We start from the raw sequence: 26,457 nt of genomic DNA, 5'->3' as shown, positions 1-26,457 counted from the left end.
CAAAATGATAGTTAGGCAACTGTAACTGTTCTCTGCAGTTTTAAGAACCATACTTGACAAAGCAAGTTTCAAGTGATAGAAAGTAAAACAGAGAGTGCAGAAAAAATTCAGCAGGTCTGGCAGCAGCTTTGGAAAGAGAACCAAAATTAATATTTTGAACCGAATACAATTTTTTTGGAAGCAGAAGAGTCATATCAGAATTGAAATATTAACTCTCTTCATTGATGCTGCCAGGCGTGCTGAGCTTATCCAGTACTTTCTGCCTGTATTTTAGATCTGCAGCATCTACAGTACTTTTTTTTAATTTAAAGTGATAGAGACTGGACAAGGTAGATTCACCAGTTTGCTACCAGGCTTCGGAAACTAGTTATGATACACCTTTGGGGGAAGCAGAGTCAGTATTATCTTATGTACAGGTATGGAACAGGAAAGAAGACACCAGACAAAGAAGTGATGAAATAGAAACTGTTTAGTCAAATGGTTTGATGAACAGTACAAATAATGACTAACATTTGTTGACTGTTCCAACAAAACAGCATAGATGCCTCCATTAAGCTGTGTAGATGAACGTACAAATTAAAACAAAGTTACAGAGCACTTCTTTTCAATTGGTCGTGTTGAGGTAGTCTGGTTGACTGATGTAAAAGATGTGCAAATGTAACAACGGTGAAACCCAAATTGTGTCAATGCAGTTGAATTATTTACATGATTATATATTAAAACTATGTACATGTGTTCTATTTACAGGGCAGGTGACGGAGCTTTGGGAAGATCCATCATTCAAGTGGTCTCCCACTGGGTTGCACTGTGCATTTGGCAGTACTTCAGTCACAGGAGAGGATGCCGCTGGCAGCACCACCCCAGTCGACTGGGCTTCAGGGGACTTGAGAGAGCTTTGAACAGCAACATCACGGAGCTGAGGGGTAGCAGCCTGGTGGTCTCGCACCAGGGTCCTGAGCAGGCTGACCAGACAGCCAACTTGCTCTGTGAATTGTGCCCAACCAAACTGCATTATAGTATGCGATCTTGTCATGTCACTGTGCATCTGGGTGTATCCAGTCTGCACAGTGACATGGAAGTTCTGCACTGCCTCATGAAGGAGGTGAATGGTCTGTTCCAGCATCTGTTGGGTGTGTGCTGGAGGTGTTTCGGGGACAGCATCTCTCAACTGTGGCTGACGTGTCCCTTGATCTTCCATGGTGGACCCTCTGGCTTGCATTGTACAATCCAGGAGAGGTCCCTTGGAAGCTCCAGCCACAGGAGTCAGGTCCTCCTGCCATTCCACAGTACAGTCTGAGGTGTGGAGTTCAGATTCAGGGTCTTGTGGCATTGTGGCAATTTCCTCATGGTCAGATTTATCATCGTTCTCCTCAGAAGCGTCGTCATCTTTGAAAATGTTGATGAGTCCTTCGAGTGACTCAGTGCTGGTTGATGTGAGAGACTCATCTGTGAAGACATAAGAGGTTGCTTTTAATGTTGGGTTTGGGGTTATGTAGCACGGTGAGATCTTGTTTTTAAAGTCAGACTGTTGCAGACGACAGAGTACCACTGACGCTTCTCCAATTCTCTTTCCCTCTCCACTCCTTTCCTGAAAGCAGTGACTCCAGCTAGGCAGCGGTCCAGTGGGAACTGCCATTCCATTGGCCACCTGCCCACCAAACTATCTTCCACACACGAGTCTAGGCTGTAAGAGTTAGTAGGCAAGCCGACCAAATGAAATATTACAGTCATACCCAAATCTCTTCTCATCCTGACTTCCACACACAAGCACACACACATGCACACACATACACACGGTGCCTAGCAGGAGTCACTGAATGTCAATCAGGAGTGGGAACCATGGCTGATTTTGTTTTTGTTTTTTTTTAATCCCTCCCTAGACCAGGGACACTAAGGCCAATCATAGTGCCCTCCACCCCCAGCTCCCCCTAGCTGCCCCTGGCTGAGATCAGCTAACTCAGCACAGACCAAGGGTCAAACCTGGGACCTTCCTGGCCTGTATGGCTCAGTACCACACAAGGTGTGCTCAACCACTGAGCCATCAGGACAGCATAAAAGTGCCACTTAACAAAGAACTTACTGCAGGCACAGCAAACGATTATGTACTCGGGGCGTTACATCTAAGGATCTACAAGACTCTATGGAGTCATTTCTAGCATGCATATTAGCGATGACTAATGGATAGGGCTATGGTGTTAGTATTTATTTATTTCTAACTAAAACAGACAGCAGACATTATTTACATGACTTACCAGATTCAGTGATGGGCTCTGGCGTAGTGGCGGTCTCATCGGTGCCTTGCTGGTTGAAAGTTGAACTAGCGGTTTCTCGATTCAAGGGAGATATTTCGCTAGGTGCCCTGCTGTCCTGTGCAGTTGGTTTGCGTTTCCTAGTGTGTTGCTGCTTAGCCTCGCAACCCCTTTTTGTTTTTTTTTAAAAAGTTCATTATCTCGTTTGCGACAGCCGTTTGCAGTTTGGGGCACTTTTTTTGCTCAAATTTATTAACTCTCCTGTCAGTGACGGCTCAGTGGCCTCTTGATGGTCCTCTGTTGTCGTTAACACAGTCTTGGTGTCAAAGAAATGCATGCTTCATTTTTTTTTGTACAGTGTAAACCAGCAATGACAAAGTTCCATTTCACTAAAACCGCGGTCTTCTGGATCGCAACTCTCTCACCATTTTTAACTATTATTACTGCTTCAGTGAGCTGATTTCATAATTTAACTAACTTGCTAAGGGAATAAAGTGTGAAATATTTACCTCTGATTAGACAATTTAATTTAAAGTTCAAACCATCAGACCTAGGGATAGAAGTAACCTTACCAAGAGCCTTTCGATTTAACCGATCAAAGATAACACCAACCCCCAGCCACTCAAACATCATTCAAGTCTACAGATAACACCATGTTTTCACCATTCTAATTTGTTACCATTTATCTCCCTGGATTCTGTTTGAACGAGCATCTACTCAATTTTTGTTCAATGCTTTAACAGTCACTGTGCTACAGTTAATTATTCCAGTAGATTAACAGGTCAACAAGTGTGATTGGTTTTTACTCTTTGAAGCAGGTTCTTCTGTTTCCTTCATGGTTATACAAGACCTTTGTCACAGCCACTACATTCCGGTGCACTTCAATCATTTGCCAAAGTCTCTTCAGCAGCACCTCCAAAATCAGTGGCTCCTCCAGAACTGGAAGGACAAGGGCAGCAGGTGCATGGAAACATCAACAAAGCACAAACCATTTTGACTTGGACATATCACCAATCCTGCATGGTTACTGTATAAAAATCTTGGAAAACCCTACTATGAGAGAATTATGAGAATTTCTTCGCCACATAGCCTGAAGCGGTTCAGGAAGATATCTCACCACCACTATCGAGGCTCAGGCAATATGTTGCACAGACTCAGGGGCAGAGACCACAGGCCCTTGTGCTGCACTTGTCTAGGGCCTCTGGCCCCTACCTGAGCACAGTCAGCTTGGGGCTCTGGTTAATTGGCTCTGATATACCCCCAAATCCTGGCCCATTGATGCACACACCCAAAGACGGAATTACAAAAACACACCAATTCCTTCAGTACTTTTTATGTCTTATATTTCAAACATCTTGTCAACCCTTAGCCTATTTTTCTGCTTTGAGGGAAATTTACCTGCATTAACTTCTCATACTAAGTCAATGACTAAAATGTTTGCACACTATTTGTCTTCAGTTCCTTCACATGAATATAGGACAAAACTGAACATGAGACGATAAACAGATTTATACAGAATTTACAGTATTAAAAAAGGCCACTTAACCTAACTGATCTACACCTGTGTTTCTACTCTACATAAGTCTCTTCCAATTCTCTTCACCCTGCTCATTCAGGCATTTCCTCCTGTGTATTTTACCTTTGTGTGTTTATCCACCTTTTTAAGTGCATCAAGACATACATGTTACATTTTTCATGTGGTAGTGAGTTCATATTCTTTGATGGAAGAAGTTCTCAATTTATTATTGGCTATCTCATATTTGCAACCCCTAGTTTTAGTCTCCTCTAGAACATGTCCCTCTGTTCATCCTAACAAACCCTTACACAATCTTAAAGATCTTTAACAGGTCACCACTGATCCTTACCTTTTCTGGAACAGACACATGAACAGGCAGGAAATAGAGAGATACAGACCATTTGGAATTACTTTAGCATGGCATCGTGGTTGGCACAGACACATGGGCCAAAGGGCTTGTTCCTGTGCTGTACTTATATGTAAGAGAACTCCAGCTTGCTTAATCTTTCTTGACCAGTATATCCTCACAGTCTGGTGTCATTTTTAAAAGTTTTTTCACATGTTCCACAATGTTGTGACATTCTTTTTACAACATGGAGATCAGAACTATGCACATTTCTCCAAGCGTGGCTCAATGAAAGTACTGTGTAATTTTAGTAAAACTCTGCTTTTCAATCCAATTCCAATAACCCAGTGTTTTGTTTACTTTTGTTTTTAAAGATCTTATCAATCTGCGTTAGTACTTTTAGTGATTTGGGTGAGACTTACTGGCTGCAACATGGGCTGGAGCAGAATTATAAGTCTCAGTCCACTTCTAACACGTGTCAGTGTAACTTCCTTGTCTTGTGCTTTGTGGACTACTGACCCAAGTGATAATGTAATATAAGGTTGGGAATTTTAAGTCCAGACTTCAGTGCAGAAAATTTACAGAATCAAAGTCAGTACAAAATCAAAGGCAGAAAACTCATGTGAACCATAAACTTTAGATTTTAAGAGAAATGTAGATTTTAAGGTGGAGTAAGGATAGAGAAACATGGCAGAAGGAACACTTAGTGAAGGGACCTTTACTCCGTACCTAATTTGGAAGACAAGCATGATCAGTATGTAGCTTTCACTTCCTACTTTGACTAGTTCTTTCTTACTATTTCCAGTTTTCAAAGATCTTGCCTTCTCTAACTTCTCTTCCTTCTACAATGTGCATATTTATAGCCCAACTATTACTGAACAAGATTTTTTGTTGATTCTTTGTTTTAACTTTGGAAATGTCCTGACAACTCATCATTTCAGCTTGTCAATTATAGAAAACAATCTAAAGGGTAAAGCCCCCTTTGTATGGTCTCCAAAATCTACCATTTTCAAATCAGCAACTCCGTATTGAAAGGATATGAGAACTTTCTAACTGATACTTATTGGAAACTGGACTGATTACTGTTAATCATTATACTTCATATCATCAGAGTCTGCAAAATCAACAGTATCTTGACATATGGTTCCAACAAGTCTTTACACAAAGGACCCTTCATGTCCTCAATCTGAACAGAATTTCAACCATAACCCATCAAAACAAATTCAGTCTTTAAAACCAATCTGTAAACAAGTTCATTCATAAACTAAAACTTTTATCATTTAATCTGTTCGAAAGGAAGCCAAAGATAGAAGGGAACAGATGATGAATATGTTAATTAAGGGATAATTGGGTGTGACTTGGTTGTACAGATAGAGGAAATTAGTAATCAGGGATATGAATTTTATGGAGTATAGTTAGCTGAAATAAAGTTCTTACTAAAATTGTGGATTTGGATTCGGTTCAAAAACATTAATTTTCTTGGGTATAACATTGATAGGAGGAGGTTGTGTCAAAATGTAAATCAACCCCAGGGTATTTTTACCTATCCCTGTTTCTAAAAATGAGCCTCGTGCCAAGGAAGAATAAAGTTACAATGTGGTCTTTGGTTACTTCTTTACCAAAGAGGAAACAAGACATGGCCTGAGCACTTTTGTTACCATAAGATGTGTAAGACGCATTTATTTTGATTTTGGAGTTGGAATCTGTTGATTAAAACACGGATTAAAGTTTGGACAAATTGTGAACTTTCATGGATAAAATTTATCAAAAAGATGATTTATTAACTGCTTCTGAGGGGTGATCAGTTTTTAGAAAGACTGAGGCAAATACCATGGAAAAGTACATAATGGAGTGCATTGTATTCGTCAAAAGAAGGTTCAGCCCATAATCTTTCAATTATGCAGTGTTCAACTGGGGTTGCGCATCTTCAGTGTGTGCAGCAGACAAACTAAAATGCTATTTCGATTATAAGGATCAGGACAAAGTTAATAAATTTGAGAGTTCCACCTGTTTCAGATTTGGGAATGATAACGTATTAAAATCTTTCAAAAGCATGTCCATTCCATGTGAAATAGGCAGAAGGAATTACTTTGTACAAATATAATATTCTGAAAAATAATGTTATTATGTAGGCCATCAATGAAGAAGACACAGATGAAGCTGGATATGGAAAATGAGAAAATTCTTCAATTTGGAAAATCTGTGAATTTACAACTTGCACAATTGGGACGCTACTGTATTCTTGTAACAAAACACAGAAGTGTCTGCACAAAGTAGTGTTATTGAGATCAGCGGGTAAAAATTAGAAAACAAGAAGTCAGTTGTGTTAAAATTACATCAGCAATTTCTCCATCCATCCTCAAAGTTTAAAAGTTTCAGTAAAGGATGCAGGAATAATGGGAAGTGTGATAAGCTCATTGAAGAGATGTAATAGATGTGAGATTTGTAAGAAATACTGAAAGCCACATCATGACCTATGGAAGTCTCCCCTGAGCAAGAGATTTCAATGAGGTTGTGACTATGGATTCAGTGATATGGAATAAAAAATCATTTTATGTTTTGTAGATGTGGCAACCAGATTTTGTCAGTTAACAGTACTTGGTAAAATAATTGTGGATTAGAAAATAATTGTGGATAAGGTAATGGAAAAATGGTTAGGGACTGGACTTGGACCAGTGATAATTTTTCAGTGATCATGGGAAAGGATGTGCTAATGATTAATTTAGAGATAGGTGTGTGAATATGTATATATATAATATAGGTATGATAGCAGAAAGACATTTTATTAATGGAGTTGGTGAAAGGTACCATGCAGTAAACTGTAAATTATCATTTTCACTCACTTGGGGTGTCCATGGTAGGAATGTCTTTGCAAATGGTTGGATGATATCATCCACATCAGTTAGTTTTTGGTAGGAATTCTAATGTTCCATCAGTAATAAGTCATCAACCTCCAGTTTAAGAAGAAGCTCGACATTTTCAGGACACTTGAATGCAATGCATGCAGGAAGAAAGCCAGTCTCATAAAGAAATTGCTGAGCTTTAAGATATAAGGTAAGGCCATTAGAAACCAGTTTCAATCAGGGAAATATGTTTATTATAAGAGAGATGGGCTTAAAGAATGGACAGGCCAGGGGAACATTATTGATAAAGACAAAAACATGTGTTTGCGTACACTTCCAAGTTGCTTGAAGTAAAAAGATGGAAGGCGAGAAAATGCATGTAAGCTCAAACATATCCTTCAAAAGAGATCACGAATCATTGAAGTGAATCCTATTAATAAGACAGGGAGGTAAAACAGTAGCTGTCCAGAAAGAGATCAAAGGCAAGAGAGAGGATGTGGTTTAACTAAACAAGAAATATAGTACCAATCTGGAATAGAACCAGGGTCAGGAGCCCATGTGATTTGGAAGTCCCAATGACCGCAAAATTAATAAAACAAGAACTACAAAACTGGAGAGAATTTGGGATGAATGCAGATGTGCCAAATGGAGGACTACCATCTTTATCACTTCGGTGGAAATGCATGGAAAAAGTCACTTCTCCTGAAGTAACTTGCAGTAGGAGGTTTTCACAAAATCCGAGATACTAAGATTTAAGAACAGTTTCACTGACAGTAGAAGAAGCAATTTTTAAAATGTTAGTAATAGATGCTTGGGAGCGTATGTCATTTGATATTAAAGCTGCATTTCTGCAAGGAGATCAGCTTGATAGGCATGTCCAAAGGAGGACACATGCATTGGGAACATTTTGGAAGTCAAATAAATGTGTAAATGGCCAAAATGATGCCCCAAGATTTTGATACTTCTCAGTAACATATAACTTATTAAAATTAGGCTATCTTCAGTTTAAAGCAGATCCTGCCACGTTTTACTTGCACCATTTGGGTAACTTCCAGGCACCTTGATGGCTTTGTGGGGTGTGGCGACGAATTTAAAAATATTGTCATATGTGGGCTTAAAGCAAAAGGATCAGGTGTTGATTTGCATCAGCAATCGCATATGCAAAATGTTAGCCCCCATTGCTGTTAGTCAAAGTAGGCCTCAGTAAAAGATGTAGTGACTTCCAAAACTGAAATAGAGGAATGCAGTGGACAGCTGAATTGGCTGGGCACTAAGTGAAGTTGTGAAGTATTACAGTTGAATACAACCCAAGGTGGAATGTATTAATTAGGCAAAGAAAACATTGAAAAAATAAAAATTGATGACTGTATTTTTACATTTCCACAATTGGAAGATACCAGTAACATGAAAACTAGTTGGTTTTAGTAATTTTTCTAATGCAAATCTCTGTGACGACTTTTTAAGTACATGAGGGTTTATTATTTTTCTTATAGCAAAGGAAGGCAAATGTTACCTCTAGCACAGGAAGTTAATAAAGTGAGGAGTAGTAAAAAGTACCCTAGCAGCTGAAACTGTCACACTTGGTGAGACTATAGATATAACGTTTTTCTTGGTGAAAGTAGAAGGAGTTCCGAAAATGGATACAGTAGCAAAAATGAATGAGTGCTCCATTGATAACAAGTCACTATGGAATATCTTACACTAAACAAAATGTATGAATGAGAAAAAGACTGGGGATTGATTTTTGCAGTTTTAAAACAGGAATTGGAGAATAGAGAAATTTTCAAATTGAAATGGGTTTGTAGAAGCAGTCAGCTATCTGATTGTTTAGAAAGAAAAGAGCAAGCTTTAAAAACTATTGGACATAATTGGAAAAGGATGCTTGGAACATTCATGTGCAAAGAAGGAAAATTGGAATAATATATTGTCATTTTGCATATGTTATTTGCTTTTTATTATTATTCTATTAATAGATTTATTTAAAAAAGATGTGATATTATTTAGTGTGGTCTAAAGGGATGTATGAGACCTAATAGAATGAGGGAACAGCTGATGGGTATATTTAATTAAGGGTTAATTGGTTATGAATTGGTTGTATAAATACAGGAGCTAGTAATCAATGGAGTATAATTTTATGGGGTTTGATTAATTTAAATAAAGCTCTCATTTAAAGTGTGGACTTGGACTATGTTCAAAAACATTTATCTTTTAAATACATAACACAACTACATCTTTAGAACCACAAGAACACATTTCAACTTTACATGTTGCCTTATTAGATCAACATTCATTAAACTTAAACACACTTTGCTAAATTGATGAGTATATCAAACGACAATTTGCTTAATGGTAAGTTGCACTCTCAGACAAATGTTAACACATTTCACATACAGTTCCATGGCATTGTTTCTTCTCTCACTCAATTTCTATCTCTTTTACCTGGTTTGTAAGTATTAACTCCCTACTGGTCTGTGATACACTTTTTCTTTGAGACCTCAACCATGTGATCATTCCTCTTGTGAAAACCAGGACATTGAATTTGCTAGGCTGTTTAAATGCAATGGATATCATAGTGGAACCTGATCTATCCTTACCTGATATTCACACTTGCATAATAACAAATTATAAACTTTGGTCAGGATTCAATTTTTTTTCTCTTCTAGCCTGGAATGCAAATGAAAGTTGAGAACTACCACTATTCCTTATGGCATCAGTTAACTCAGCACATTACCAGAGTTCAGAACCTGGGACCTTCCTGGTTTATATGGCTAACCCACTCACTGAATAAGCTGTTGATCATCACAGGAGTACATTGGCATACAGTTAAGATAGTCCCTCCTGCAAGTGTAAGTTTCATAAAACGCGCTCAGTGAGAAGCAGTTTACATGCAGAGATTTTAACCCTTTCACTGTGTCACGTGTTTACAGTTTTCTCAATACCCATTCAGATTTGAATTGTACTGAATAATGGGCATTCTTGTTTCAGTATAATTCCTTTGCTTTAATTCCTCCCATCTTTTAGAGGAATTGCTTATTGTGGAGGGAAAAACAAAAGGGCAGTTTAATAATTAATCTTATACATGCTTCATTAACCTTGGACTAAGGTTGGGCATTAGGAGAAACAGGATGTGGCCAATTCACTTGCTAACTGATGAAGCAAAGAGAGTTGAAAACATTTTCCAACTAATTGGAGTTGGGAGGGGGTTTATGGGTGCTATTTAATAGATGGAATATTCTATGATGATTTGAGGGCATTTGTAAGAGCACTTCTGGATATAAAAAGAGAGCAGGAGAGTGGGAAGGGAGAGGGAATAGACAGGAAAGAGAGGAGGGAAGGACAGAAAGGGAAGGAAAGAGATGGAAGAAGAAAAAAAGAGGAGGATGGTAATGAGATGGGAGGAAAGGGGGTTTCAACATTTTTATTGCAAGGAGAGGTCTTCAGTGAGCAAATCTGATGACAGAAATCAGCTTACATCCACAGAGAGCCTCAGTCTCAATGCCAGGACAAAATCATCAATTCAGAGATCCAAGATCCATCAGCGTACACTCAGTGCTTAAGTGATTAGCATCTTAAGTTATTGGATGATGGCTGTATCCCCAAAGGTGTTCTGAATGCTAAATTGGTCACTTGGTCACAACCTGCTAAAAATCCATATCTCTGCTACAAAACTACCTGCAAGCAAAATATGAAGGTAATGGATATTGATACAGGCAACTGGGAGGCAGTGTTGACTGCTTGACCTCCGGAGCCTGAGTGATTGCAAGGGTATTGAAAGAGACAAAGGAAAAATGAAAGTTTGGTTTGAGGAAACAGAGCTCAGTCAACCCTGTACCTTCAGAATCCATTGTCTTAATTTGCATCAGTGTGACCAAGACTGCCATGCACTACTGGGGCTTCTAAGCCATACTAGGTCATGTTTAATACATCATTAACCATCATGGCTAAAATCATCAATTCATGAGTTGGAAGGCTGACAAGATATTAACTTCTAACCTACTGAGATGAAAGAATCTTAATTTGCTCCATAATCCCTGTGGATGGGATATTTAAGTTGTCACACCCTGATTGAGAGAAAGGTATTTCAATTTGCTTCTTAGCTTGTTGGGGAGTGTGGATTTGATTCATTCCTTAACTTTAGAAAACCACGATTTCACTGTTTTTTTTGATTACTTAAGCAGAGGCACTGGTTCACTTACAAACTGATTAAGTGAAGGTATCTGACAAGATACATAGGTGATTCTCTGATGCACTGGGGTTGTATAAGAGGAACAAGCTCTGTATCTACATGGACATGTACGTGATATTTGGAATTAGACTCTACATAGATTTTCCTTCTGTTACACAGCAGTGTAATCCAGAGCTCTCTATGATAAATCAGGATGTGCATCCAACTTCACATAGTTATTAGTCTTGACTACAACCAGTAGCATCAACAGAACATCTGCCATTCAGTCAATCAGTGAAAGGGTTAATTCTGACAGTATTTTCCAATGATAATAAATTATCTCCTGACCTTTCTTCCTCATTCCGTCCTCCAGTTCTGGCTTTCGGCTGACTGTCACCACCTTCATCAGCAGGTTGTTCCCTCCCTGTCGGATCATGGAAACCACTTGCTTGTGTCCAACCTTCACTACGTTGACATTGTTTACCTGCAAAGGAAGATAAATTTAGTTAAGACCATGACCCTTTTGCATTTTGGAAAGTGTGTGTAAAATAGCTCATTGGAACAAAAAAAGGAGTCAACACAAGGAGCACAACTGAAGGATTAGGGAGATGCAAAGGATTACAGCTGAAGGAAACCCTGACTACCACATCCACTCAGAATGTGCTGGAACCACAGACTGTATTTGTTAACAGCTGAAAGGAGACAAGTCTTTGTGTCCAATATAGACTTTTCAAGATTGAAATACGTACTGCTAATCATTGACTGATGACAATAGTCCTTTCATGCATTGGTGGATCTGCATTCTTTACAGTATCTTGTGTTTCAAGTTTAGTAGATGAAAGATTTAAGAGTGCCCAGAGCAATCATTTGCAACTGATGCAGATCAGCTCCTGGCTAAGGAAATAGTGTATTCGTAGATTGCATCCAGTGAAAATGTAAGCGTTAAGCAACTACTCAGTGCTTTCCCACTTGATTTTTCTCCACTGACTTATAGCAGTCAGAGTGAAAAATGGGTAAGCCCTCTTTGAAAGATAATAGAGGTTCATGTTATTGAAGTAGTATTTATAAATGGGTCAGTAAGAGACAGAAGGGTTAAACGTACAAGGGGAGTGTGAGATTTCCAGTAATCACCAGACTATAATCTGCACTTCATAAATTATTTTACACTGAAATGATGGGGAGGAGGATCCTTGGTTTGACAATACATTCATCTGTAGTGGAGGAGGTAAGAGCGAACTTGGCATTTAACTTTCAACTTAGGGGCGGGCCTGACTACAGGGCAAAACTAGGTCCTCACCAGGACAGGTTGTTGGTCTGGGAGGATACTGAGTTGGGGAATTATTCAATTCAATGGATATCCCTCTTGGGAAAACAAAATCCACATGGGGGACTTGTGGTGAAGGCCAGAGCCCAGACCGTGGGCTATAAAAGAGGCTGAGCCTGGATCCCAGAAAACAGGGCTGAAGGAGGAGGGGATAGAGACAGAAGCCAAGAAAAAGAGAGAAACACATGTAGCACAAAATAGGAGCTGAAATCTGCGACTAGTATGTTACAGCATAAAACATTCAAAGCCATGAATAGGCAGACTGAAGATTTTGAAAACAGCTAGAAAACTTGAGATTGCAGTAAACTGAATGAAAAGACCTGGGCAAAATATCTACACAACACTTCAACAGACCACAAGAAGAGGAAGATCCCATCGTATCTGGGAGACAAAGCAATCTGGCTAAAGCAGTCAGATGGAAATTAGCAGTCAGAGCTGTACCAACTGAACTCGGCCACCAGCTGATTAGAGATCAGATGTTCTCAATGGTCTCTGGTCTATTTGGAATGTTGGTCCTAAATGGTCATTGTAAATAGCTTGTTTCTCTGAGATATGTTTTTCCATTAATATTTTATCAGTGGAATATAAGATCCCTGTATTACAACTTTAATTCAGTCTGTGTTCCTGAATCCAACATAAGGCAATGATCAACAATTGCGTAGCTTTTCAGATGTAAAGTCTCCTTTGTTTAGACAAGGCATTCTCAAACACTTAATATAAGCAACGTTACAAATAAGAACATGAGTGGGATATTTGACCCCTTGAGTTTGTGACACAATTTAATAAGATCATGTCTATCCCTGATAAAATTTCAACCTCTTGCTTAACAAGGAACTATATATCTTTGCCTTAAAAAGATTCAAAGTTCTCTACTTCACATCTTATCAGCAAGATCGACCCAAAGATTCATGACTCTCTGAGAGGAAATAAATGAGCAACTCATCTCTGTTTTAAATGGGCTATCCTTGATTTTTAAACAGTTAAAGTTTAACCCTTTTTAAACAGGTTAATCTAGTTCTAGATTCACTCATATGAAGAAACATCTTCACATTTACCCTGTCAAGATCCCACAGCATCTAAATATTTCAGTTAAGTCACGTTTTACTCTTTAAGGCTACTCCACATAAAAGCATAGCCTGTCCGAACCTTCCTCGTAAAACAGCCCGTGCTTTCCAGGTATTACTCCAGTACACCCTCTTTGAACTGCTTTTAATGCGTGAAAGCCTTTCCATAAATAAGGGTCCAGATTTCCCGAGAGCCCAGGTACCTGGAGTGTAGGTGGGATTTATGCATACAGACCCAGCAGAATCCCCAACATAGCAGATCCCGAGGGAATTGCCTGAGGAACTGAAGAATCTACTGGGCAATTCTCCTATGCCCGAAGTCTCTGAAAGTATCCATTTAAACTGGAGAGTTTAGAGTTTTCCAGTAAACGTAATTCACCATAACTTATCAAATGTGCCCTTGACTACACCTACCCTAGACTCGCAGCTGGAACCTCCCCACTGCCAGACCCAATAGCTCCCTTATCCTGCGACCCAACACCTCTTCCAGCATTGCCAGACCTAATACATCCTCCAACTGTAGAATCTCATATTACTTGTTGCCAGACCTGGCATTTTATCTACCTGCTCCTCCCCTGCTCTCACACCTCCAACACTCCCCTCAAATCCTGAACCCACAGCCCTCTCAACACCCAGATCAGTCCCTGCAGGTTCTGACACCAGGCTGCAATGACACTCCCATGGCCCTTTTGGACCAATCCCATAAGGTACAGGAGTGCAATTAGGTCATTCACCCCATCAAATCATTCAATCATGACTGATATGTTTTTCAAGGAGAAAGTGAGGATTGCAGATGCTGGAGATCAGAGCTGAAAATGTGTTGCTGGAAAAGCGCAGCAGGTCAGGCAGCATCCAAGGAGCAGGAGATTCGATGTTTCGGGCATGAGCCCTTCTTCAGGAATCTTCAGGACTCCTGAAGAAGGGCTCATGCCCGAAACATCGATTCTCCTGCTCCTTGGATGCTGCCTGACCTGCTGTGCTTTTCCAGCAACACATTTTCAGCTCTGATGTTTCTCAACCCGATTCTGCCTTCTCCCTGTAATCTTTGAATCCCTTACCAATCAATAGCCTATCTATCTCTATCTTAAAGAACCTCAATGACTTGGCCTCCACAGCACTTTGTGACAATGAGCTTCACAGATTAATCACCCTCTGGCAAGAAATTCTTCCTCATCTCAATTTTGAAGGACCATCCCTTCAATTTGAATCTGTGCCTTCAGGTCCTAGTCTTTTCTACTAGTGGAAACATTTCCCCATATCCACTCTATCCAGGCCTCTCGGTTCTGTAAGTTTCAATCAGATTCCCCCTTACCCTTCTAAACTCTGAGTATAGACCCAGACTCCTCAACTGCACCTCATATGACAAGCCCTTCATTCCTGGGATAATTCTTATGAATCTCTTCTGGACACCCTCCAAAGTCAGCATACCCTTCTTAGAGATGAGGCCCAAAACTGCTCACAATGTTCCAAATGTGGTCTGACCAGAGCCTTATACAGCCTCAGCAGTACATCCTTCCATTTATATTCTAGGCCTCTCAAAATTAATGCCAATATTTCATTTGCCTTCCTTACTGCCAATTGAATGTGCATGTTAACCTTAAGGTAACCCCAAACTAGGGCTCCTAAATGCTTTTGTGCTTCAGATTTGTGTAGTCTTTCCCCATTCAGAAAATAGTCTATGCCTCTATTCTTCCTATCAAAGTGTCTAATCACATTGTAGTCCATCTGTCACTTCTTTGCCTACTGTCCTAGCCGAAAGACACAAAGCCACGAAGTTTGTTCTATTGTTGAGTTACCCTTGTGACAATGTTGCTCCTTTAACAAGGTTAGGTTGTCTTTTCTTTAAGAGGGGTCGAAAATACGCAGATGCGTACTAAAATGTCTGAGTTTGTCTACTTGAGGAAGCTTTTAAGTTTTCAAACAAACACTTGTACAATGAAAGGAGTGTGGTCAGTTCTCCTAGCTCAGCTTTTCTCTGGTTTGTTTTGGTTTTAGCAAGCAGTCGGTTTTGAGGCAGCTGGTCAAAGAAACAGCTACATGGAAGAAGGTGTTCCATCCTGAATGTCTCTGTCATCTTTCTCTCACCTGGAAGATCCTATATTTGATTTTACCTTTTTTGCCAAGAGGTATTTATGGGAATGATTGTTGCAGAAATTTGGAACAGCATCATTAAGTTGGGATAGTCTGTTGAGTGTTTGGATAGGTTAAGTTATTCCATATTCTTTTCCCGTTTGTTTGTGTTTCATTCAGTAGTCTGTAAATAAATTCTGTTTTGTTTAAAACCGAGGGGTTTTATGATTGGATTAGATTAGATTCTCTACAATGTGGAAACAGGCCCTTCAGCCCAACAAGTCCACACCGACCCTCCGAAGAGTAACCCACCCAGACCCATTTCCCCTCTGACTAATGCACCTAACACTATGGACAATTTATCAAGGCCAACACCTGACCTGTACATCTTTGGACTGTGGAAGGAAACCAGAGCACCTGGAGGAAACCCACGCAAACATGGGGAGAATGTGCAAACTCCACACAGGCAGTCACCCGAGGCTGGAATCGAACCTGCGACCCTGGTGCTGTGAGGCAGCAGTGCTAACCACTGAGCCACCGTGGGTTTTGACCAGCTGCATCACTCCTGGAATACTCACTCTACACCTGCTCAAAACAACTAGTAAAATTAGGGTCTGGGCTACCTTCTTGAAATGTTCTGAGAGGGTCTGGCCAGGCGCATAACACCCTATACCCACTACAGAGGAACCTCGATGATCCGAATCTCGGATTATCCGAAGGGAATCTCAAGATCTCGATAGAAACATTACGTCAAAGAGCTGTTTCAACCCTGATCGCACCTTTTGTTTATAGGTACAATGATTAAAAATGAACTCAGCCCACTGAAATTCTGCCGAGAACAGTCCCGGACAGTTCAGGCAACGTCTCCAAATGACGGACCGCCTGCCCTCTCTCTCTCTCTCTCTTTCTCTCTCTCTCCCCACACACTTACCCTGGAATTCTATACATCTGCCCTGCACCCACCTCACCTGTCATCCATCCTCTGCTCCTACCCAAAGCAATATCTCCTGCTCAACCCTGTAAACACTCAATTACTTATCTGGGCCATTTGCCACCTTGCACCTTGGCACCCTACTCATCTGGAATCCCAAACATTGCACTGTATACCTGGACCACCTGACATCCTAAACATATGCACCTGACATCCTACTTGCTTGGCATTCTTCCCACTGGTACCCTATATACCTCTCCCTCAACCCTTTCATCACCCCTACCTTATGCACTCACCCTTTCACAGAAGCTGTCAAAGTGACTGTCTGTGATGTTGGACCGAGAGATCACAGAATATGGAAACTGATTGCTCGGGAGAATTTAAACTAGTAAGGTGGGGGACTGGGACCCAGGGAGATAATGAGGAAAGAGGTCAATCTGAAACTGATACAGTTGAGAACAGAAGCGAGTCAAACAGTCAGGGCAGGCAGGGACAAGGTAGGACTAATAAATTAAACTGCATTTATTTCAATGCCAGGGGCCTAACAGGGAAGGCAGATGAACTCAGGGCATGGTTAGGAATATGAGACTGGGATATCATAGCAATTATGGAAACATGACTCAGGGATGGGCAGGACTGGCAGCTTAATGTTCCAGGATACAAATGCTAAAGGAAGGATAGAAAGAGATGCAAGAGAGGAGGGGAAGTGGCATTGTTGATAAGGGATAGTATTACAGCTGTGCTGAGGGAGGATATTCCCGGAAATACATCCAGGGAAGTTATTGGGTGGAATTGAGAAATAAGAAAGTGATGATCACCTTATTGGGATTGTATTATAGACCCCCTAATAGTCAGAGGGAAATTGAGAAACAAACTTGCAAGGAGATCTCAGCTATCTGTAAGAATAATAGGGTAGTTATGGGTCGGGGATTTTAACTTTCTAAACATCGACTGGGACTGCCATAGTGTTAAAGTATAGATGGAGAGGAATTTCTTAAGTGCGTACAAGACAATTTTCTGATTCAGTATGTGGATGTACCTACTAGAGAAGGTGCAAAACTTGACATACTCTTGGGAAATAAGGCAGGGCAGGTGACTGAGGTGTCAGTGGGAGAGCACTTTGGGGCCACCGACCATAATTCTATTAGAGTTAAAATAGTGATGGAAAAGTATAGAAAAGTAAAAGTTGAAGTTCTAAATTGGAGAAAGGCCAATTTTGACGGTATTAGGCAAGAACTTTCGAAAGCTGATTGGGTGCAGATGTTCACAGGTAAAGGTACGACTGAAAAATGGGAAGCCTTCAGAAATGAGATCACAAGAATCCAGAGAAAGTATATTCCTTTTAGGGTGAAAGGAAAAGCTGGTAGGTATAGGGAATGCTGGATGACTAAAGAAATTGAGGGTTTGGTTAAAAAAAAAGAAGGAAGCACATGTCAGGTATAGACAGGATAGATCGAGTGAATCCTTAGAAGGCAATAGGAATATACTTAAGAGGGAAATCAGGAGGGCAAAAAGGGAACATGAGATAGCTTTGGCAAATAGAATTAAGGAGAATCCAAAGGGTTTTTACAAATATATTAAGGACAAAAGGGTAACTAGGGAGAGAATAGGACCCCTCAAAGATTAGAAAGGCAGCCTTTGTGTGGAACCGCAGAAAATGGGGGAGATTCTAAATGACTATTTTGCATCAGTATTTACTGTGGAACAGGATATGGAAGATATAGACTACAGAGAAATGTATGGTGACACCTTGCAAAATGACCAAATTACAGAGGAGGAAGTGCTGGATGTGTTGATACGCATAAAGATAAATAAATCCCCAGGACCTGAGAACTCTGGAGGAAGCTGGAGAAGAGATTGCTGGGCCTCTTGTTGAGATATTTGTATCATTGATAGTCACACGTGAGGTGCCAGAAGACTGGAGGGTGGCTACCGTGGTGTCACTGTTTAAGAAGGATGGTAAGGACAAGCCAGGGAACTATAGACCAGTGACCCTGACGTCGGTGATGGGCAAGTTGTTGGAGGGAATACTGAGGGACAGGATGTACATGTATTTGGAAAGGCAAGGATTGATTCGGGATAGTCAACATGGCTTTGTGCATGGGAAATCATGTCTCACAAACTTGATTGAGTTTTTGAGGAAGTAACAAAGAGGATTGATGAGGGCAAAGCAGTAGATGTGATCGATATGGATTTCAGTTTAAGGCATTCAACAAGGTTCGCCATGAGAGATTGATTAGTAAGGTTAGATCTCACGGAATACAGGGAGAATTAGCCATTTGGATACAGAAATGGCTCAAAGGTAGAAAACAGAGGGTGGTGGTGGAGGGTCGTTTTTCAGACTGGAGGCCTGTGACCAGTTGAATTCCACAAAGATTGGTGCTGGGTCCCTTACTTTTTGTTATTTACGTAAATGATTTGGATGTGAGCATAAGAGGTACAGTTTGTAAGTTTGCAGATGATACCAAAATTGGAGGTGTAGTGGACAGCGAAGAAGCTTACCTCAAATTACAACAGGATCTAGACCAGATGGGCCAATGGGCAGAGAAGTGGCAGATGGAGATTGATTCAGAAAAATGTGAGGTGCTGCATTTTGGGAGAGCAAACCTTAGCAGGACTTATACACTTAATGGTAAGGTCCGAGGGAGTGTTGCTGAACAAAGAGACCTTGGAGTGCAGGTTCATAGCTCCTTGAAAGTATAATCACAGGTCGATAGGATAGTGAAGAAGGCGTTTGGTATGCTTTCGTTTATTGGTCAGAGTATTGAGTACAGGAGTTGGGAGGTCATGTTGCAGCTGTACAGGACATTGGTTAGGCCACTGTTGGAATATTGCATGCAATTCTGGTCTCTTTCTATCGGAAAGACGTTGTGAAACTTGAAAGGGTTCAGAAAAGATTTACAAGGATGTTGGAGGATTTTAGCTATAGGGAGAGGCTGAACATACTAGGGCTGTTTTCCCTGGAGCGTTGGAGGCTGAGGAGTGACCTTATAGAGGTTTACAAAATTATGAGGGGCATGGATAGGGTAATTAGACAAAGTCTTTTTCCTGGGGTTGGGGAGTCCTGAACTAGAGGGCATAGGTTTAGGGTGAGAGGGGAAAGATATAAAAGAGACCTAAGGGGCAACCTTTTCACACAGAGGGTGATACATGTATTCAATGAGCTGCCAGTGGAAGTGGTGGATGCTGGCACAATTGCAACATTTAAGAGGTATTTGGATGGTTATATGAATAGGAAGGGTTTGATTAGATTACTTACAGTGTGGAAACAGGCCCTTCAGCCTAACTAGTCCACACCCACCCTCCAAAGAGCAACCCACCCAGACCTACTCCCCTACATTTACCCTTTCACCTCACACTATGGGCAATTTAACATGGCCAATTCACCTAACCTGCACATCTTTGGACTGTGGGAAGAAACCCACGCAGACATGGGGAGAACGTGCAAATTCCACACAGACAGTTGCCTGAGGTGGGAAGTGAACCCGGGTCTCTGGCGCTGTGAGGCAGCAGTGCTAACCACTGTGCCACCGTGCTGTCCACGGGAGGGATATGGGCCGGGTCCTGGCAGGTAGGATGAGATTGAGTTGGGATATCTGGTTGGCATGGACGGGTTGGACCGAACGGTCTGTTTACATGCTGTACATCTCTAAGACTCTATGACTGCTGTGACAGCCTATCTCATGTACTGACCACAGCTCAGTTTTGGTCTCCTTGTTTAAAGAAGGATATAAATGCATTGGCGGTGGTTCACAGGAGGTTTATTTGATTGATATCTGGAATGAGTTGGCCAATTTCTGAGGATAGGTCAAACAAGCTGTGTTTTTTTGCCACTATTGCTTAAAAGAGTGACGGCTGAATTGATTGAAGTGTATAAGATCCTGAATGGTCTTAACATTGTGAACATAGAAAGGGTGTTTCCTCCTCTGAATGAGTCCAGAAATAGGGAGCATTATTTAAAAATTTGGAGTTACCCTTCCGGGACAAACAGTTGTGTGAATCTGGAACGCTGCCTCAGAAAGTGGTTTTTGGTGGGGTCACTGAATATTTTTATGATGAAGTCAGATGAATTCTTGTTAGACAGGGAAATGGGTGGTTATCAGGAGTCAGTGGGAATGTGGAATTTGCAGCACAGGCAGATCAGCTATGATCTTATTGACTGGCAGAGTTGAATCAATGGGCTGAATGGCCTTCATCTACTCCTATTTCAATTTTCCTTAGATAAGTATAACCCAGCTTAAAGAGACAGAATATCTTGTTGATGTTCCCCTACTTATAATTTAACCTTGGTCCATATGTCAGCAACCACAATTAATTGAGAGCTGTCTACTGGTTGTTAAAGTTTCAAGCTGTTACTACATAATTTGAATGTTCTTTCACCATCAGCCACCTTTGTCCACTGAAATAATCTCTGTTCAAACAAGTACCTCTGGATCCCTTTTTATGACCATTAAAATTTAACTCGAGGCTGGAAGTCATTCCAGCAGCAAACAACTTGCTTCCAGACAGCAGAGACAGATAGCCATTCAGCGCAACGACAAATGCCGTGACGTTACAAGGGTTGGCATGGTCTCACAAAGGAGCCTCACCTTTCAAGAATGTGCTAAGTAGATGGGCCAATACCAGCAGCTGCAAGCTCAGACTGTGTTAGTCACTTCAGTTGTGTATCACCAATATGCAGAAGGCAACATGGTGTGTGACTGAAATGAAAATCGGTCTCCTTAAAATGTTGACCTGTCGTTCAGTACAGTGACAGTGCCTGATTTGGATCGTCCAGCAGTGTGTGGCAGCTATGGGTTGTGATGAGATATTTTTCACTTATTTCTCATCCTATCATAGTCCACATTTTTTGTGAACCATTTTTACGAAACATTGCGACATTTCCACTGCTTGTGAAGATGAGTTATATCGTGAGACAAAGTTGGGTTCACACATTGGCAACACCGAGCAGCAGCTTGGATTAATGTGAAAATGTTGAAAGTGGAGAGTCAGTTTCCATTACCACTTGTCTGAACAGCTTGGGGATCAAAGCCTTGTTGTTTCTGTATTTCAAAGAACAATGACCATAATACATCAAACATGAGTTTAGAGATTAATTTCTGATCTATTGTCATACATATATAAGTTTTAAAAAGTTTACTAATTAGTTAATTTATCTATTCTGGTGAGGAATTGCTTAATCAGAGGCCACAATTATAGTGAGGCCATACAGGAATGAAATCAGGAATCCACTTTTCACACAAAAAAATAAAGTTAATGAGGAATTCTTTATCTCAAAGGCTGCAAATACTAGGGGCTATTGAGTTTTGTAAGACCATGATTAATGGATTTTTGTTGATTCAGGGTATTGAAAGATATGGAGTAAACTCAGTAATTAGGTTCAGGTGTGGACTTCCATCATCTAACTGAACTAAATTCCTGTCTGTCTTTCACTGACATGAGATTTCTGCTTTAAGGAGTAGGGTTTCAGTCAAGAAGACTGTACATGAAGTTTCCAACTTGAAGAGAATGTTTTCAGCTCCAGCAAAGGCCTCATCAATGTTGTTGGTGCATCTGATGAGTAGCTGAGTTGCTATGTGTATGGTACTAGCTGCAAAGCACCAAGTGTATAGACAGAGAGTGTACTGTGTGGACCTACACCTCCCTCTGACGCCTAAATAAGACCAGATTTGCCCGCCAGCAATATGAGGGCTGCTACCTACGCATTACCAATAAAGCACTTAGCTGCTATGACAAGAGGGCCATCAAGATGATCCAGGAGGCTCACGGAATGAAACCTGAATTAACAGACCTTAAATTTTATTTTTGATAATTGCTTACTGTGATGGTCAGTTATTGAACATATTCTTAAGAAGCTGCCAATGTAGTTTTCCAAAATAACATAGAGGTTTCATACACATTATGAAAAAAAACTATTACATTTCATAAGAATTATTAGAAGTATCAGAAATAGAATTCAACCTTCTACCCTCAATAATAACTTCCTAGATTTTCAAACCTCAGTGAAGGGTCACCCTGTCTCCAATTTAAAGTTTGCTGTTTGGTTAATGCAGCTGTAATTGGTTTCTAAAGCTTTTTTTCTTACTGACTTGTAGCAGTTGCAGAGGAAAAAAACACATCCTCAGCTTCCAGCAATTTCTTACTTCTCGGTCACTCAAGATTGTTTTGCACCAGCCCTGGCATTTTGGAAACAGATAAACTAACATTTCCATTCTGACTGAACCTGCACACACTGCCTGTCCTTTGGGATGGTTCTAGAAAGTTTTTTTGTGATGCTGGACTCATGTCACAAGGCAACAGCAGTTGTTATTCCCTTCTAAAATTGTTATTAATGCATTGAACAATTGAATTGAAGTGCTTTAAAGACTGCATTTGATGCCTGTAAAACAAAACTTCAGACATGCTGATACCACTGACAACTCAAAATTGAAACTATGTTCTCCATTGACAGGGTAGACAGGAAGAAACCTTTCCCCTTTGTGGAGGGATCAGTAACCAGGGGCATAGAATTAAGGTGAGGGGCAGGAGGTTTACAGGCAATGTGAAGAAATCTTTTTTCATCCAGAGGGTGGTGGGAAACTGGAACTTACTACCTGTAGGAGTGGTAGAGGCAGAAATCTTTATACCATTCAAGAAATAGTTAGATATGCATTTGTGAAGACAAGACATACAAGACTATGGGCCAAGTGCTGGAAAATGGGATTAAGATAATTACGCAATTGATTTTGATGGGCACAGACTTGAGGGGCTGAAGGACCTTTCTCTGTGCTGTACACCTCTAAGATGCTATGACTCTTCTTAATACACAGAATGGAAATACAAATCAAACAGTACATCCATACTGTGTTCTTCCATTTTGAAACATTAGTTTCGAAATACTAATAAATCCCGTGTCTTTATCACCATATACATTAACACACATATTCATTCACACTTATGAAAAAGGTCAATGCTACACGTGTACATTCATCATACATATGCAAGTGCATACATACGCAAACATGAACAAATGTTCACACACCAATGAAAAATTTTCAGCAGAATAGTGATTGGGAATAAGATCTTCCACCTTGTCCATAATTCAGCAGGACTGAAGGTCACTCAATGACCCTACTGCCTTTGTCACCTGCAGTCCCAACACAAACCAAGGAGATAATGTGATGTTTACACATATGGTGGGATTAGCTGGACTGATTTTGTAAGTTGTGATTGTATATATTGGTGTGTGACAAGTGGTCATTTCATAGTAATTGTCAGAGTTGATTTTGTTATCAAAATATTGTAAGATGAAACTGATTGAATCAGTCAATCCTCCCAGTTAACATTGTGTAACAATGCACCTTGTGCTTCACTCATTGTTCATTCCAATTCAGCCCGATAACCATTTCAGTTTGACAGTGAATGGCGTTCAGCTAAACATTCTCTAGCAGTTAGCATCAGCAAAACCATTCCCAGATTCTGTTGTTCCCTTTCTGCTTCAAACTCTCTGTATTTCAGTCACAAGTGATCAGTACCTTATTGAAAGGAAGGGGGTGGCTTGCAGATTGCCCACACTTCCTAGAAAACACCCTCCCTACCTTGCTTACATGTGGTTGGGGGCCTCTACAATCTTGAGATACTGAGTGGTGTATCCAGCAGCAACCAGGGCTCAGAGAGCCCAAGAATTGTCACCCTCTAATTGGGTTTGAGTTATAAGGAGAGGCTGGATAGACTGGGACTTTTTTCAGTGAAAGATAGCAGGTTGAGGGGTGACCTTACAGAAAAGTTTATAAAATCATGAAAGGCATAAATCTGGTGAATGGCAGGTGGCTTTTCCCTAGGGTGCAGGCTTTCAAGACTACAGGTTATATTTTTAAGGTGAGAGGAGGAAGATTTAAAAAAGACATGAGGGACAAATGTTTTTACACAGAGTGGTTTGTGTGTGGAATGAATTTCCAGAGGAAGTGGTGGGTGGAGGTACAGTCAAACATTTAAAAGACATTTGGATAAGTACATGAATAAAAAACATTTGGCAGGATATGGGCCAAGCGCAGGCAGGTGGGACAGGTTTAGTTTGGGGTTATGATCGACATGAACTGGTTGGACCAAAGGGTCTGTTTGTGTGCTGTATGACTCCATGGGAAGGACTTCTAAACCTGTTATCTTGATTCCAGGGGAAGGCTCCTTTGGTTGCACAATTGGCATGTGGTTCTTTTGGTCTTTCTCAGAACAGGCAGTATGGGTCTCTACTTGGAAGGTGACAACATCATAAAAAAAAAATCCCCAAAGTGTGACACATGGGGACTATCATAACCTGAGTTGTAAACCTGTGCCAGGCCTCGTGCAGCTACTTTATGCTGAGTTGAAATTCTGCAAAGGACTTGCTACAGTTTTCACTGGACCTTTACTCTCCTCTCGTGAAGCTACTGAATTTGAGATGCAGCTCCAAAGGTGCTAACTGTTGTACTTGTGCGCCAGCTCACTATGCTGAATTAGTTGCTGACACCACCAGGAGTTGACAGGGTCTACTTGGTCTTGTGAGGTAAAGGAAAACCACTTCCTGGTCAAGATAGAAGAGTTACTTGTAGTTATCAAGATATAGTTTATTACCTATTAACAACTAGTTACAGTTTACATGGCAGACTTCATTATGGAGACCATGGGGAGGCCCATGTTAGGTCCCACTCTATCAAGATTCTCAGCTGGTCTGCCAACAGTCCAGCTGACATCATCATAGTGGGTGCCGCTTATGGCACTTTGAAGTACACCTTTTCATACATATAAATGTCTCCATTCCCAAGCTTTTTTCATCTTATTATTAATATTATATTTACAATGGCATGTCTTCCCCCAGTTTTCGCACTTTTAAAGTTCACGTATTCCAGAAGTGTCACTATTTCAATGGAGTACATAGCCTTCAGATCTGGTAGTTAGTTGAGTTGGAAACTGTTCACTTTGATTCTTTCCTTGACAATTTGAGACCCTTACACTGTCAGCTTCCCCACTGGGTTTATCTCCATCTATCAGTAGTGGACAGTAGAACAGCATGGTGGCTCAGTGATTAGCACTGCTGCCTCACAGTGCTGGGGACCCGGGTTCATTTCCACCCTTGGGTGACTGTGTGGAGTTTGCACGTCCATTCTGTGTCTGTGTGGGTTTCCGCTGGGTGCTCCAGTTTTCTCTCACAGAACAAAGATGTGCAGGTTAGGTGGATTAACCATGGTAAATGCGAGGTTATGGGTATAGGGTAGGGGTCTGGATGGAATGCTCTTTAGCGGGTTAGTGCAGACTTGATGGCTGGAAAGTCCTCTTTCATCACTGTAGGGATTCTATCAAGCTTCATGTGACCCCTTTGGCAGTAGCAATAATATATGACCTCTGCAACTCTTTGGATGACCATACCTTGTCTCTTCAAATCCACATCTATTGCCTGATCCACATTTATTGTCCCTGTATTAAATCTGACAACTGTCTTTCACCATAAAACCCAATGCAGTGTGCGGCCAGTTTTGCACAATAGGACTGTTCCTATTGTGTGTCCCATGATAGTCCTGTAGGCATAAATGATGAGTCAACATCTTTGGTAGGATGGGAGCTGTGGCTTCAGTTTCCTGTCCTTTACCAATTATAGAGAAGTGGGTGGATCAATAATTTAACAGTATACAAGTTGTGAGCAATTTAATGGTCCTGCCCCCAACGCCCCCATCCCAAAACTCCTGCCCAATCTGGTCCGCTTCCCTATTTGCTTGTGGATATCTTGGCAAGCTTGTGACTTACACAATTCCAGAACTGTTTGCAAACTGGCTGAGGCACTCACTGGAGGCCTGTTGTCTGAAATGGCCACATCAGGGATACCCATGTGTTGTAAATATCTCATAAAAGACTAAGACAGTTAAACTCATAGCTGTGGTTTGCAGCTTCTAAATCGCTAACCATTAGGAGAAATAATCAATAACAATAAGGTAAGGTC

At 40.8% G+C, this 26,457-nt stretch overlaps 2 protein-coding genes across 2 annotated transcripts in view; both read right to left on the bottom strand.

The window, feature by feature from the left end:
• The window catches only part of shank3a (SH3 and multiple ankyrin repeat domains 3a), a 973,942-nt gene that overhangs the window by 147,540 nt on the left and 799,945 nt on the right, over positions 1–26,457 (bottom strand). Inside the window, exon 18 of the mRNA XM_072562789.1 lies at positions 11,468–11,603. Coding sequence (XP_072418890.1) covers positions 11,468–11,603 — 136 coding nt within the window. The remainder of the gene's footprint in view (positions 1–11,467; positions 11,604–26,457) is intronic.
• Positions 422–10,799, bottom strand: LOC140466586 (uncharacterized). Its single transcript, XM_072562040.1, has 4 exons — positions 10,787–10,799; positions 3,056–3,188; positions 2,253–2,419; positions 422–1,446 (listed from the first exon to the last, which is right to left on the bottom strand). The coding sequence occupies exons 1-4, from the start codon at positions 10,797–10,799 to the stop codon at positions 710–712; spliced, it is 1,050 nt and encodes a 349-aa protein (XP_072418141.1). The 3' UTR covers positions 422–709.

The sequence above is a fragment of the Chiloscyllium punctatum genome, chromosome 44 (genome assembly GCF_047496795.1).
Source record: "Chiloscyllium punctatum isolate Juve2018m chromosome 44, sChiPun1.3, whole genome shotgun sequence".
NCBI classification, from domain to species: domain Eukaryota; kingdom Metazoa; phylum Chordata; class Chondrichthyes; order Orectolobiformes; family Hemiscylliidae; genus Chiloscyllium; species Chiloscyllium punctatum.
The sequence above is the reverse complement of the archived record's forward strand: the minus strand, read 5'-3'. Positions and strand labels throughout refer to the sequence as shown.